This window comes from Buceros rhinoceros, unplaced genomic scaffold, assembly GCF_000710305.1.
Source record: "Buceros rhinoceros silvestris isolate BGI_N320 unplaced genomic scaffold, ASM71030v1 scaffold7089, whole genome shotgun sequence".
In the NCBI taxonomy this organism is placed as follows: domain Eukaryota; kingdom Metazoa; phylum Chordata; class Aves; order Bucerotiformes; family Bucerotidae; genus Buceros; species Buceros rhinoceros.
Window position 1 is genome coordinate 66,635 of NW_010432037.1, and position 15,985 is coordinate 82,619.

General features: G+C 43.0%; 2 protein-coding genes across 3 annotated transcripts in view; one reads left to right on the plus strand and one right to left on the minus strand.

Annotated features, from left to right (window-relative positions):
• PICALM (phosphatidylinositol binding clathrin assembly protein) overlaps window positions 1-1,110 on the plus strand; it is a 40,121-nt gene extending 39,011 nt beyond the window's left edge. For both annotated transcript variants that reach the window (XM_010143622.1, XM_010143620.1), the window contains one exon: window positions 397-1,110. In XM_010143622.1, the coding sequence (XP_010141924.1) occupies window positions 397-411 (15 nt within the window). In that variant the 3' untranslated portion in view covers window positions 412-1,110. The remainder of the gene's footprint in view (window positions 1-396) is intronic.
• A 6,360-nt stretch (window positions 1,111-7,470) lies between these two features.
• The window catches only part of CCDC83 (coiled-coil domain containing 83), a 17,893-nt gene continuing 9,378 nt past the window's right edge, over window positions 7,471-15,985 (minus strand). The window contains exons 5-10 of the mRNA XM_010143623.1: window positions 15,409-15,488; window positions 14,155-14,223; window positions 11,917-12,038; window positions 10,812-10,885; window positions 9,344-9,519; window positions 7,471-7,647 (exon numbers count right to left, since the gene is read on the minus strand). Of these exons, the coding sequence (XP_010141925.1) occupies window positions 7,471-7,647; window positions 9,344-9,519; window positions 10,812-10,885; window positions 11,917-12,038; window positions 14,155-14,223; window positions 15,409-15,488 (698 nt within the window). The remainder of the gene's footprint in view (window positions 7,648-9,343; window positions 9,520-10,811; window positions 10,886-11,916; window positions 12,039-14,154; window positions 14,224-15,408; window positions 15,489-15,985) is intronic.

The following is a 15,985-nucleotide window of genomic DNA, read 5'->3' on the forward strand; positions in this document are numbered from 1 at the left end:
AAGCATACCTAGTGTAAAGGAGGAGCAGGCTTACTGCACGCAGCATCTGCTTTTTTCTGTGTGCTTCCTCTGGTTCAGCATGAGAAACAACCTTGAGTTCCCTCCACGATGATGTTGATCTGTGCTGTGCTGCCACTGGTGACAAATCGTGCATGGACAAGTGGGGGGCTTTGTGTTGGACAGGGCAGCGTGACGCCCAGAGGTGTTCCAAAGGCTGGTGTAGATGGGAAAACGTCCTTGTGGCTTTGTTTATTTTCTGGCCCTGATTTTTGTGACATTTTATTTCTGTTCAAAGCTTCAGGCCGTGGAGTAGCTTGGGCGTTTGAAGAAAACACGGGTTTCTGGTGGAGCCCTACTTCTGCTGGGTGTTAACACGAGGGTTTCTGATCTTTCCAGATTCAGTTTATGTAACTGTGTTAGATGGAAGAGAAAGGAACGTTTCCACAAAGATGTGCTCACCAGTAAAGCTCCGCTTCCAGGAGAAAGTGAACTTCAGTCTCTCAAACTCTCCTTTTGCATTCAGTGATGCAGTGAAATGATGAAGACCAATGAAGGAACCGGGGACAACTCCATCAGAAAACATCAATATACAACACACAGAAAGCCAAGAGCTGCCATGAGTTAAGACTAAGATCTGGTTTTTGTCCTGGTGACTAACACGTCGGTATTTCCAGCTTCTAATAATATCCGTAGTGGGTTACAAAGAGAAGCCTTTATTCTGGAAATGGAGATCGGTGTTTGGAAACGCTGTCTGGAATGGAGATGTGTCCTTTACCGTAACTCGAAACAAGACTTCGGGCAGGGGAGGGTTGAGTCCTAACTCTTAATTCTGCAGTTACCTTTTCTTCAGTCCTCACAAACGTAGGCACAGCAGTAATGGAAATTAACTTTTTTTAAGAATTATCTATTCAGTTTGCAGTAGACATTCCTTATGTATTATTGTTTGTATTTATTTATGATTATCGATTTAACATTAATATTGTATCAAAAAACCTCCTTATGAAAATGAGTATGGATGTATACAGTATGTCTGATTTTTATCCACAAAGAATGAATCCGATTCAGAATGCTTCTCAGCTGACATGCAGAGCACTAAATATTTTAAAGCTCTGAATCTAATGAATTCTCAGTGTATATGGGAATTAGGGAAGAGCTGTAAAATGCATTAATCCTTATAGTCAATTCTGTGCCTAGGATTTTGCAAGGGAACAGTTACCTGACTAGAAGAAGCACTACATTTTTAATTCAGCATTAGTGCGTTGGGAAGGAACTTTACTGCTTTGTGCTTGGCATGTCATTATTTTTACATTTGACATTATAAGGCCTTTCCAAAATGAATGTGAGGAGTTGCTTTCACTTTAAGACTTTCCTTCTTTTCTGAAAAAAAAAATAAAATAAAATTGAAGTGGTATGTGTTGGGGGGAGCCTTTTAATTTGGCTAATGCCATGTCTGTGGTCCATGTACCCTCAAAATGAAAAAGGGGCAGTAGCTTCCTCACATGTCTCGTGGGTGTTTAGTGAAAGAATTAAAGTAGCACTGTTGATCGGTGCTTTGTGTAAATACACCGTAACTTCTGCGTGGAGTGGGGCCTTCAGAAGGATAGTCACTGATCTGAAAGCAATTCTGGACATGAATCGAGCATACTTGCTGCATTGTCTCTGCAGATTCTATTTTTGTTTAAAATAATAAAATGTATGTTAGCAAAAATGGGTGGATTTTCAAATAAAATGCAGCTTCCACAGAACTTTTGTTACGGTATGAAAGTCTGAGGTGCTTCTTTTCTTTTTGCTGCTTAAAATGTGCACTGAAAATTGCTTTGTTTACTTAATAAAATACCAAATGTATTTCACATGTGCATATTGTATTACAGGGAGTGCAGCACCATGGACCCATCAATGACGTGACCTGTGCAACGTCTTCCCAGTGGTGCCGTAGCAGATGGCCTTAGTTCCACCACAACCAGTTGTTCTCACTAAGAGCCGGACCCGTACTTACTATGATATTTCACAATCTCCTAGTTTTTAAAAATATTCATGGCAATAAACTTGTACTGTTTATAACTGAGCAAGAAGCATAAATGTCAAAAAAATTATTTTCGTATTTTCCCTAATCTTCCAGCAGAAGGTAATGCTGGAGAAGCTCTGAATGGTTTGCTGAGACCATCATCTGCCATTAGACACTAGTTTTCACCACAGGGAGATCTGATGGAAGTGGAACTTCCCTTGACTCAACTGCCCGAGGCTTGTCCCGAAGGATGTATGTCCTAAAATGGCCAGTACAGAGCAGTAGATTAGAAATTCCTTTCTAAAAGCCTGAATTAAAAAAAAAAACCCTGAACCTGTTACTTGTAGGTTATGTCATGTCTGTGCCCAAATCTGGGGGGTTTCACACAAGTTTACTTAAGTCTTTGCCTTCCTACAACTGAGGCTTTTATGTGGGATGGTACCACCAAAGAACAACTTCTCTTCGGTTTTTGCTTGCCCTCAGAGTATCACAAATAATTGTCAGAATGGGGGGTCAGCTGCAAAAAAAAAAAAAGTGCTGTTAACTAAATCAGTAACTACCAGGGTGCAGATTGTTCTAGGACACAGTCTGGAGCCCGAGTGGAAGATGAAGGCAGACCTTCCTCCTCTGTAGCCCAGGGTGCTGGTTGTGATAGAAACAGATACCAGCCTTATGTCATGGGGCTGTGGTGCTCTGCACGGTGGTTTCGGTCTCTGTTTTGAGGCTGGGGACTGAGGACAGATCTGCTTCCTTGGATCTTCTGGATCCCTTAGACCTCCTTTGTAGGGGTGGGGACTTGAGGCTGCAAATCACACAGGCACCAAAAATCCCCCAGGCAAACAAAAGCCCCTCTTCTCTGGGGATGACAGACTCACCGGTTGTCCATCACTGCTCACTCAGTCGTTGCTCTGTGCTCTTAACACAGCTGCTGTGCGGGTTATGCTTGGTGGAGGCCTTGCTGTAAACCTGGCTTTTGGGTTGCTCTTCAGAGACAAACTGGCTTGAATTTTCCTGAGGAGGAGGTTCCCACTGTCTTTGTTCCCATCCCTATGTTTGCTCTCAGTATTGCTGGAATAACGCGCAGTGGTAGCTTAGTGGGACAAGCATAGCTCAGACCCGCTGCTCTGGAGTTACTGGCCATTTTCAACATTTTTTTTTAACCAGAGAGTTATGAAGTTAAAACAACTGGATTTACCTCTTGAGACAATTGCTTTTGCCAGAACAAGAACCTGAATAGCTGGTCATTTTGTGTTTTCTAAAAGCCCAAACGTAGAATCTTCATCTGAAGACAAATGTAAATTCTTTTTCTGCTTGTGTTCTTTGTTTCAAAGTCACAAACTACACGGAATAGTTCTGTGCAGTGACATGGACAGAACCTCAGGAGGTGTTTAAAAACTGTCTTTGCATGGCTTCCCATGACTTCAGATGGTTCCTTCAGCCAGCTACTGGAATAAGTCACAGACTCTCCCAGCTGCCAAACGGCCCTTCAGTGTGAAGGGACAGGGTGAAACCCCGCATCTTTAATGAGACCAGAAGTGCCTCTTTTCAGAGCCTGGTGTAGCTTTTGTAGCGATAGAAATGAATTGCAGCTTGAAGGCCATGACATAATTGAGATAAAGATTGTGGCAGAAAAATGAGAATTAGGATCCAAAAACGCTGGGAAGGAGAGAGGTGCTGATGGGAGCAGAAGATTGACAAGGTAATGTGAGGGGTAGTGAGGAAATGTGCTGAATGCAGAAGAGGAGTCGAGGTTAATGGGAGCACGTGTAGACTGAACAAGAGCTTTCTCCTTGGCTTGTGGGCAATCCTGTCACTCAACCGTTGCAGCTTGCTTACTGCAGCGGAGAGAGCAGAAACAGTTCTGACATAATCTGCCAACAAGAAAAATCTGTGAGGTGCTGAGGTTTTCAGTGCTCTCACTGGAGAGCGAAGGGATGTGGCTGATCAGGAGGCTACATCAGGAGAATGAGCGAGGAGAGGAGAACCCTGAGCAGGTTCCCTGGAGGTGTAACATTGCTGCCACCCACGTGGCACCCTTTGTACCAGAAGGCTGAGTAAATACTATATCCATTTCACTTGTGGGAGGTGAGTTGCCCCAGATGACAGATCACTCTATGAGTTGAGTAAAATGTGTTTCTTAGTTCTTTTCTTGCCTTGCTGATGAAATTTGCTGAGGCAAAGATCAAAAAGCCTTGGAAGGAACAGCTAGATTCTGTACGAGCACTGTCGTGTGAGCGAGTAACGGTGCTGAAAATGTGTTGGATGTGAGAATATTGCTCTGGATATCCGGCAGCTGCAGCGTACGGGGGGAGCCAAGGGCTCAGGTTTATTTTCACAGCATGGAGCTCCGCTTTGTTCCCAGCAGTAACTGCTGAACTTCCCCATGCCAGCTATAGCAACTGCCCAAGTATTGTTTTTCTAGAAAAGCATGATTTGATGCAGTCTCAGCCTCTTGCTGCATTTTTCCTCACTTGCAGTCATTAAAGATCCAGCAGTGTCAAATCCCAGTTTTCCACGGCTCAGTGGAGATGTTTGATGGGCCACATACAGGAATAGTTGTTAGCATCTTGTTACCGTGTCATGTCCTAGAACATCATCATGTTGGTGGTAGTCTGCAGAACATGAGCTCTAAGGTGTAGCATTACAAAGAGACATCCTTACTTCTACAGGGGACTCAGAGTCCAAGGGAAAGTCTTTTTCAGAGGAACATCCAGCTGCAAAACATCAGTGACTTAAGATGCTAATACCATTAGATTCTCTGTTCCTTCCTTGTCATTATAGTGGAACTTTTCAGTCCATTAGCTTCTGCCTTGACCTTATTCTGGCAAACTCCTTTCAGCCCACAGGAGCAGAGCATTTAATAAACTCTCAGCAGCCAAACAAGAACAAATGCTGCAGAACTCGTCTCCAAGTCTCCACAACATGCAGGTCTGGACGTGAGGAAAGGTTCTTCTGTTACGTAACTTCGCTGCTGCAGAGGCTGCAAACCTCTCAAGAGCTAGACCAGAAGTTAAGTAACCCCCATTCCCAGCAGCTCCGGCCGGGGAGAGATCATGCTTACGCAGCTGGACTATAAAACACTCTAATCCAGTCGCTTGACCCCACAGGGATGTTGCTCTGAGGGTTCAAGCAGGCTGTGTGCTGAGCTGAGCAGCGCTGTAAGCACTGGAGTGGATACAGGCCGCACACCCACCCTGCTCCACGGTGCTCTTCAGGCGTTCAATGAGTCTCAGTTCCAGCACATGGACTTATGTTAAAATGGGTTTTATTACCACATGCTGACATGAAACTTGGGTGGTGCTCATAATTCTCTAACTGTGAATTTCCAGTGAACACTTGTGAGGTTTTTCCTGTTGAAACTGCCAATCTTTACAGTTGTGTGCCAGCGAAATACAGAACTGCAGCTCAACCCAGGCTTTGCTTGGATCATCGTCGTGGGGACACACGCACGTACGCTTCACTGCGTCTTGTAGCCTAACTGGTGTCCTACAGTTATCTCATGCAACAGAAACACAGTAAAGAAAAGGTATTTCATCACTCTAGGAATTTAAGAGACTCCTGTAAGCTGTGACCCCTGACTCCCATTGTTTAAATAGGAGTTGGAAGCATTGGCTGTGCTGCCAGAAAGTGCATCGATCACCCCTCTGTTTTACAACACATTGCTTATTCCTGAGAGATTTTGCCAGCAACACATTTATCAAATCCAGCTGCCTCACTTGCTGAAGACCTGGCTCTCTCCATATGAAAGCCTCGTGCTGGCCTTAATGCTAATCCTATAGAAATCAAGGGGATTTGGGCCACTTCACTAAATATGTTTTGCTACAGGCTGTTGCTTCTGGCTGGTGCGGGCTGCCTGTGGTTTGTACCCTGATTAGCATGGTTCAGATTTCTTTTAACTCCCTCTCACCCGAACAGGCAGTTATGGTAAAAGGCTAAACAGTGACTTCAAGAGGCAATTTTCTTTTTTCCAAGGGACAAGTTTATGTTGTTCTGCCATATGTCCTGCACTTGGTGGTGTGTGTTACGGGCGTCAGCAAAGAGAAGCCTGGAGGTGGGCCCTGCATTTACATCGCCAGGAAATGTAAATGCCCTTTGGGGAGCGGTGGGAAGGAGGAGAGGCCTTTCGTCACTGAAAAGCTGTTCAGCATAAGCCATATTCTAATTCTGCGACTAGAGGAAAAGCTAAACTAATCTCTCTTTCAAGTAAGCCATTTCGTGGGGTGCGTTCTTTTCTCAAAGAAAGCCAGCGCAGCTGAGGAGAGGCTTCTGTTGTGCTGAAAACATCACCCTCTCGCAAGAGTGGCCCCCCATTCTGTCGACGCTGGAGTGCTAGGAGTGACCTCAGTCTTTGTGGTAACTCGGCCAGGATACCACAGGGACATGTCCAAATTCACTGAGCTCTTGACTGCACAGCAACGCAAGTTAGATTCGGTCTGAGGTTAAGGCTATGAACTTCACGTCTGCTTTGAGCCGGAGGAGCTGTAGTCAGTGCAGCCTGGAGAACGGTTCGACTTACCTGCAACTTGGGAAGATGCTGCGTGGCAGGAATAGCTGAGCTTGCTTGAAGAATTAAATCTGTTTGTGCTGGAGTACAAGATAAGCTGAGACACTACATACGTAGAGGTTGTTTAAAAGGTTTAAGTTTTTAAAAAAGTTTTATTTCAAACAGTGGATTAACCCATAAAGGGTTTAAATATGATTATTCAATGTTTTCACACGTTTTTAAACAGGAAATGCACAGGCCAGACTCCTGCTTGTGCCTGTGGGAAGTGACTGTTGTGTACCCCTGATCGAGTGTCCAAGAATGCAGAAAAAACCCCCACTGAATCAGCGCACTAAGATCTTCAGAGAGAGACTAACCACAGACCAAAGATACAGGCTTACACAACGTACTTGTCCAGTAAGACATAGATAATTTTCATGCTCTGGTTTGGTTTTGGTTTTTTTCTTCTCAATTTTTGGTTATGTGAATATATTGAAGCAGAGGGTGTATGGAGATGGGTAAAATGCATTCAACATTTAATTTCTAGCAGGAATTGAGTTGTGGTGGGGTCAGACTCTGCTTTAGCCGAGTATTAAGTGTATTGTAGTAGTTCTACATTTTATGGTAGCCTGCATTCACCCATTTGGTGTCTGATCAGGAGGGAATTACACATTTGATGGACTGCAAGTGGGGGCCACAGACACTAAATATTGGCTCAGATCCTTTTTTAGATCTTTGTGCAGCTCCTTGGATTGAGGAGCCCAAAAAGAGCACGAGTTCTCCAGGGGTCAGGAAAGCGACCTGTCACTAAGCCTCTGCACACAGTCATACCTCTCATCAGACTTACATGGGTAAGTCATGGTTCCAGCACTCAAAAATAGTTTCCACAAAGCCCAGTGCCACACTCCTTGAGGAGCAGAGCAAATATTTAATAAACTGAGAATGTTACATTTCTGTGTTAACAGCACAGCTTGTCTGATTTTCACCAGTCTTTAGACAAGGCCTTGATCATCTGAGCTGTGATGTGCTTGTCTGATTTACCAACGCAGTCTTCTCTGGAGCTTCTGCTTGGCATTTCTTCTGGTTCTGTATGAATAGGCATGGCTTTTCCAGTCACGCACAGCAGCTGTCTCTCCAGAGGACCCAGTTTTAAGTATGCCTTAAGAAGAAAAAATATTATTCTTCTGCAGGTACATTGAAAAGCAACTTTCCTTTTAAAAGCAACTGTAAAGATGTTGCCCTGGTTGCTGTGTTTGGTAACGTCAGTGTTAATGCCTTGGTTTAAAAGCCATCTTGGAGGCGGCAGTCCTGCTGCCCTCTTCTTTTCCTGCGTGCTTTCACCAATAACGCTTTCTCTGCAAACCAAATTCTGCTCCCAGGTTCAGTTCTGTAGGAAGAATTAAACTAATCCAACAGCTCTCTACTGCCAAAAGAGAGAGGTCCATGTTCAACCATGTGCTTCCACCATGTCTGTGCTGGCTCTGGTTGACTCCAAACCTCTGAGTCAATTTGGCTGACTCACCCAACAGAAAATTAATTCAGGAGGAGAAAAGAAGGCAAGCCTTTGTGCTGGGTCAGTGAGTGAAAAGTGCCGATGTGCACTATGGGTTCCCTAAGGGCAGGAGCAGGACCATACAGGAAAGCCAGGGAGAGGGAAGCGGGAACCCAGTGCAAGCTCTTGAATCACCTCTGTTTAATAAACGCTTGTTTAAGAATGACCGATGCAAGAAGGAAGTAAGGCCAGTATTCCTCTCCCAAGGCAATGACCGCAAGGAAACAAACACCTGGACAGACTTTTTTGGTTAAATGTTCAGTTTTTGTCTGTAATGACTCTTCAGGACGGAGCCAACGCCTTACGTTAGTCTCTGGTCAAGGCAACAGGATGATTTCTCTGATGACAAGTTGTAGGGTATTAATCAAACTAATGCCAAACTTCTGGAGAAAGAGTTGTTGGGGTTGGGGGGGGCATTTAGGGGTGGAGATGGTTAAAACTCGATGTTGAGTAAGTTTGAATAGAAGGTTCAAAAGAAAAGAAACATTATGGAGAAGTATCTTTACACAGCAAGCCCTGCAGTTCTGCACAACATCTAGATCATCTTTAATTTGCAGTAGGAATCGATGATGTAGAGAAATATATTTTCTGAGAGGGATTAGTTTATTTAGAGATGTATTCTGGCTTTCGTAACTCAAGAGTGTGGTATCGAAGGCACCCAGGCAGCATCTTTTTTGCAGCCTAGGACTGAGGCTTTCTAGAAGCAGGTGCCTCCACCTCCTTTGGGAACCACACAAATTCTGCCTATTCACATGCAGCCTGTACCTTTTCATTTTCTCAACCCCAGTGTCTTGCACTCAGGAACACCATCCTGGCTTTCCATGGAAGGATTAAATGACCTGTTGATCCTTTAATGCTACTATGCAATGTGAGTTCTAAAAGCGCCAGCATCCAAGCAAACAAGAATCTGTGCAATACAGCTGAAAAGTGTCACTTGGTGGCATTCAGTATTGGTTCTGGTGGAATCTGACCCTCACACATGCTGATTCCTAGGACACCGTTCAGTTGCCAAAACGATGTGTCCCATGCTATTAGAAATGCCCTAAGGCATCCCTAACATCCATGTGAGGCTTGCCTGGATGACAGAACCTGTACTCTTTTGGCCCAGCTCCTGGAGAACAGGGAGTGTCCTCACCATCTCACGTAGCACCAGGTGTCCATGATTGAATTATACACAAGGTGAAAGACACTTGAGTTTTTTCTGATGTAACAGCACTGGGAGCTGAATGCTCCTGGCAGTAGCTCATGCTCCACACTGAAATATGTTTGTGTCAGTGAAAGACCCGATTACTTTAACTCATACCTGGACATAGTCTTCATCTTGAAACAAGCTAGCAAGAGCTGGAGTGAAAGACTTTTTCTGCAGCTCCTCATCACTGTCTTGAGGCTTCTCTGTTTTAGACTGAATCCTTGCAAAGGCCTTATTTTTGTGACAGGGGACTGTGGCACTTCTGGGGCTTTCACATCCATCTGCTTTCACTTTTTAAAGAGACAAACAGTGACGTGTAAGTAATTCTTACGTTTTATGAAGATCAGCATTAGCATTCAGTATGAGCATTGCCTGTCATCTTTAATGTGGCTTGGCCAGTGTGATGTAATGAACAGCCTGGTAAGATCTTTAATTGGCAATCCAAGCCGAACATTGATTTTGATCACTGATTTTTCTAAGTTTATTTCTGTTCACAATTTCTGATCAAGATCAGGAACAGAAATTGATTGGAATTTAGAAGTAATGGGTCTGCAGGACAGGGCAGGAGAAAAAAATCAGCATTTATCAGTTCATCTTAAATCCTATGTAGCCATGAAGAGTTAAAAACATAGGAAAGGCAGCAAAACCAAGTGAGAGCCTTTTCTCTATCAAGACACGTCTCCCATGTACAAATATACAAGTTCCTGAAACACAGCTGGTCCACTATAACTCCTGAAGAGCTCCCATTTGCAGCTGACTGATCCTCAGGATGACGGACCATTCTGGACATGGACTGCCAGGTTATGGTTGCCTGGGATAGTGACCTGACCCCAGCTACTCCTCCCAGTAACTATTGTAAAGGTCTAGCAAAGGTGACAGAGCCCAACTGTTCAATGTAAACATGTATCTATTTCAGAAGTCTTAGTCAACAAGTTTAACTGGTGCATGAAGGTTCCAGAAAGGGCCACTTACGGCTGGAACTGGTAAGAACCTCAGCAGACTTCTTCACACCCAGCAGAACAGATGGAGATTCAGCCCCAAATCCATCACTGCATACCAAGATTTTCAGTTCAGTCTGAGCTCCACATAGCTTCATCTGCTCTTGCCAGGGGTTTATTTATGATTAAACTCTGGTGTAGCTCTGTGAGCTGAATGTTGTGCACATGCATGAAGTGCACGTACACTTCAGGTGAAAGCCAGTGTAGAGTTCAAGAGTGTGCTCTCAGGGACCAGATATAATGGAGTTGTGATGATGTGGATCCGTAAGGAACTGACGAGATATGAATCATATCTTCATAAAGGATGGCCGATCCTGTTAACTGCATTCCAGGCTGGCTCTGTGTGAGTAATCGCAGTCCACAACCTAACCACCAAGCTCAATTTTAACTCTGTACTACAGGTAGATCATGGTCCTGTCTTCTTAACGCAAACTACAGTCTGTCTGCTGTGCTGGCTGCAACTCAGTGGGAAATTAAGTGTTTGCCACGTCAAACGGGCAGTTTGATAAAAAACTTGAGAAATAAAAACTATGTAAATGTTTAGTAACTTATCAGTTCTTACAAGCTGCTGGCATGTGCATTACCTGCATACTCTCTACACTCGACTTCTTCATCCTTGGGAAATTCATCTTGCCAACCAGCTTTTGCCAACAAAAGCCTATGAAATAAAAAGATAAAGTGAAACTCTTATTAGAGGTCTGAATTTTCTCTCTAAATCGTCCTGTGCAATCTTTTGGGGTGAGGGGGAGGACACCCTTTCTGAAAGCCATTTGCAGCTTAACCACAAAGGCAGAATAGCGCAATGGTTTAAAAATGCAATGGAGGCAGCCAGGTAGCTTAGTGGCTAATAAGCTGCTCTTTTTTTATTCTTGGTGCCTAAGTTCAACTATGTCCATGAGACTAAAAGAAAACAAATGTTATAGTCTCCAGTCAATCCAGGATTCAAACCACAGCTGGCAGCTCTCACTTAAAAGGAGTCTAAAGTTTGGAGAGAAAAATAGTCACTTTTTCAGACTCGGAACTTTTTTATGCACTATGGCTGAAATCACTGAGCTGGGACTCGAAAATGAAGATGGATCATTCTCATCGATACACTATGCTTTTGATACCATTAGTGTTGACATTTTGCAGCTAAATTAATCTTTCTCTAGGCAAGAAGTTTAATTTCAATATAAAAGAAACTAATACTACAGACACCTCTACAGACAGACCTATCCCAAGGCCTCTTCTGTACTCAGTACCGGGTCACCTACTTCACTGGAGATTGCAAAACCCCATATATTTGCACATTAATCTTCACATCCTTAAACATTTTCCCAAAAGCAAAGGAAAAATCTACTACTCAGCACTTGATCTGAGAAGCTGTGTCTGAGAAAATTACAACAGAAGGGAACTATTTCAGAACCCCAATAGTCTCCCCACTAAAAGAAAGTGAACATCGTTAGGCCCTAATAGATCATTAAAGAACCCCCTTTCTTCCCTGAATTTTGGTATTTAGGAGATTACAATGTCACTGTCATCCTCCAGAGGCACAAGTGCCACACATACTCAGTCAAATCCTGCCTACCCTCAACTAGGAAGCTACCTTGGCTTTGTTGTGGGAGAACTCAAGTAGCTCTAGAAGCAGGAGAAGGCATTGTTTTTTAAAAAAATTAAATTACTTTGGGGTCTGTAAAGGGATGATTTTACCTGGGTACTGTCAGATTCTCAAGTTTGCCATCAATCAGTTTTGTCACTAAACGGATATTCTCTTCTTGCAGGAGCTGAACAGAGGCTTCCAAATCACTTACTTCGTTTTGGTATATCTTAATCTTTTGACAATATAGGGGGGGGGGAGAAGAAAAAAAAGCTCATCTTAGAAAGACTGTTCCCCCTTTCAGAAAGCTTTCGTATTCACTATCTTAACAGCACACACCTAGAAATGAGCTGTATCAGCGAGACTGCCCATTTGGTGGGGAAACACCATGACACATTTTCAGGCTAAGGGAAGGCAGCTCCGGTTCTTCCACACCTCTTTTGGATCCCTTTACTGGCACAACTCTGTTGGTCACAGCCACATGTTTGCACTGTGCACCCTGGACAGCAGAACCCTCTCATGTAGCCAAACAGATCTAGGAGACAGGAGCTCTGGATTTTTCTTTTTTGCTTTCATATCAGAGCTTTGAGAGAGGAAAACCTTCTTTGTAGAGGTAAATTCAGGTTCTTTGTCAAAGCAAGTGTTGCTTTCCTAATTCCTGCCTATACATAAAACCTTCTTACCATAGTGAGGGAATCCTTCAGTCCAAGTTAGCCACGATGTTGGGTGGTTCTACTTCCCCATAATGCTGTAAAGTTGTACAATGATCATCCAAATTTGCAGTTAAAAACTAGTTCCCGCTTCTCCCAGGGATTAAAAAAGGTGAAAATGCCAGGACATTCACCAGTAACAGGATGTGGCTTGGCACAATGAGATGATGCAGCTTTGCACCATCTTGATGTGACACAGTAATCATGGAAATATGTGACTGAAGTCTCCAAATTTGTTCACATTTGGAAGTAACTAGTTTAAGGGCTGTTCTGGTAAGTTACTTTTCAGTTCAGTGGCCAAATTGAAAAAATGATAGATTTTGAAGTGGGACAAAACTGAAATTTTTTTATCTCCCCAAAATAAAATACTGAAAGAGTCTATCAGCTACATATAAACATTAGCCTGAAAGAAAATATTTCGTCTGCATAAGAAAAGCAGAGGGAATGAATGGGTGAATTCAGAGGACCAGAGAAGTTAGTGATAATAGTTTTGTTTTCCACTATAATTCAAAGTACTAATTTATAACATAGGAAACTAATTCATAACACAGGAAACTTCTACTCAAGAGGAAAAAAACCAAATCCCTCAACTCTGAGGTGAGGGCCTGTCAGGACGTAACTCCAAAGTGGGTCTCAATTGTTCACACTGCCTAATGCGTGTAGAATTCCTTGAGTGGTCAGTGAGGCAGGGAGATAGAAATTCGTACTCATTTAGTGCTAGAGTCGAGCTCCTGTTCATTTATACAGATTAAAACATTAATTCTTTCCTATTGACTCCTAGCTCTTGAACTCAGAAGCTGTGGTTTGGACACCCTCCCTGGAAAGTTAAAGATGTAAGCTCGGAGCTCATTAAGGGGAAGAAGGAAAGCCATATCCCTGGCAAGTATCTAGTAAGTAACATGGAGAAAACCCTGCTAGGTTTGTTGATGTGACACTGAAAAATAAAAAGTTCATTTATAAACTTCCCCAAAGGTTTTCTGTGGTTCTAAACAGAGGTTGTTAAGATGGGGAAGGGTATTTCCTCATTATTTTCTTGACAAGAAAAGTTACAAGTATCATATATATAGCTCTAAATTGCCATTAAAGGACAGTATAAAAGCTACCAAGTAATCAGTTATAACTACATATGATTTTCATCTCCCTCTCTTCAGTGTACTAATCTCCAGGGTTTCTTTATTACCTCCCATTTAAAGCTGTCTCAAGCCCTTTCTCCAAAAACATTTCCAACATCCATATCCATTTTCTTTCAAGACAGCAACACTTGAACATTAAAGCGATTCAAAACTACACCCTTCAGACACTTACCTGGTTGAGCCTTTACACCAGGTAGTACCCCAGTCTTCACAGACATAATTGTGTGGAGCGTTGTGGTCCTTCATGTAACTGTAACTTCATGTAACTGTAACTTCATGTAACGTGTAACCCCCAAAAGGGGTCCTTCATTTGTGAAAGCAGATATTCCCCTTTTACCTTTATTCACCACACACATTGTTGGCTGCTCGTGATTACAGATTAATTAGAGGGAAATTGCTCTCCTTTTCCTGTGACAGTCTTCAACGGCCCATCGCTAGAAAACAGGTGTGACTGCAGGATTTCAAACCCGAACTACCATGATACACTGTACACAAGCAATCCTCTTACCTCTTCTTTAAGCCATTCGTTCTCTTCAATCACCCTGCGACTGTTTTTGTCTAAGGATCTTACGGCATTCTGAGAAAACACAATTTCAGATAATCTCATTTGAAAGCAGAACTTTGACAGTGTTGCATACTGTAAAGAAGAACCTTCTGCTGTTCAGCAGGAAATAATTAAGAAACACCCACACAGCAGACCATAGCATCCCCTGAGGGATTACCAGGGGATTTAGTCCGCAAGGCCAGCTGTTTCTTCTCCATCATCCTGCCTAGTGCAGTTTGTATGGCAGGCGATTTATCAATATTTTATAATTTCCCATATAAAATAAGGTATTTCCTTTTTGCCTAAGACTGCTTGTTCTGCTGTGTTCCCACTACTGCTCGAATCTTCCTCTTTTGGAAAATCAAACCTTTAGCTATTAAAAAGCCCAAGCAAAATTACAAGTGAGGCGGTACCGTCCTATGACAAGTGACTTAAACATGCAGATGTCTGTGCCAATGAGCCAAGGCTAAGATTTAATTACTGATGTCAGTAAGTGGAACGGAGCAACTGGGAGGGAAGATGCCCCTGTAGATCACCATAAACACAGCCCTCTGAATTGTGTTCTCGCATGACTGAAAGATCCACCACTGAAGCCGGGGAATTTAAATACCTAATGGGCCCAACTGGTGATTTGTACTGAAGTATGCTTTTCATTTTGTGAGTGTTAAGAAGTCATCAACAATAAATACTCTGTAAATCAGGTTTACAAATCACAGCTGGAAGAGATGACCAAAAAAAATATCTATGTATCAAAATGCCGGACTTTCACTGCAGACTGCAGTATTTTGGCATTTTAAAAGTGTAACTTACAAGTACAAAACAACTTTTTTTTTTTTTAATCAATGTATATTTCCATGCAGACAATATCTTAGTGTGTTACTGGTTTTTGAAATCTATGCAAATGTCATAATCAAGGGCACAGCAAAAGTGACATGTTCTGGAACAAGCCATATTGGTGCATGGTGCTGCAGTTTCCCATACCTCTTTGTAAATGCCCTCACATCTACTCAATGTTAGTCTGATGTAAAAAAAAAAAAGTATGTGTGTGTATAACAGTAACCAATGTCATGTTTAGTAAGAAGATTTACTGTTTTATTTTACTCTCAATTTATTAGAAAAGTTCCAAATTCTTAACTCGAGTTAAAATAGTCATTAGTGTGGGGTACACGAATCCTGACTACGATGAGTTAGCACTTTTAAAACCAGCAGAAGCAATACCTCAGCTGCCTGGTCCAAACAAAGCTTCAGCAGTCTGTCATTTTCTTCTTCCACTGCTTTCAAAGCATCTCTATAATATTCTTTAAAACAACAACAACAAAAATATAGAAAATCAGAAATCATTATTTGACATCAGTTTCTCCTGACAACAAACAGATACTTGGCATGTTGTTCCTAAGCATTCTCCTGGAGCAACTGGCTGCCTATGGCTTGGATGTGTGTGCTCTCTGCTGGATGCAAATCTGGCTGGCTGGCTGCGCCCAGAGAGTGGTGGGGAATGCAGTTCAATCTGGTTGGTGGCCAGTCACCAACTGGTGTCACCCAGGGTTTTGGGGCCTGTCCTCTTCCACATCTGTATCAATGATCTGGATGAGCGGATTGAGTGCACCCTCAGCAAGTTTGCAGATGACACCAAGTTAGGTGGGTGTGTTGATCTGCCTGAGGGTCGGGAGGCTCTACAGAGGGATCCGGACAGGCTGAATTGATGGGCTGAGGCCAATAGTATAAAGTTCAACAAGGCCAAGTGCCAGGTCCTGCACTTGGGCCACAACAACCCCCTGCAGCGTTACAGGCTTGG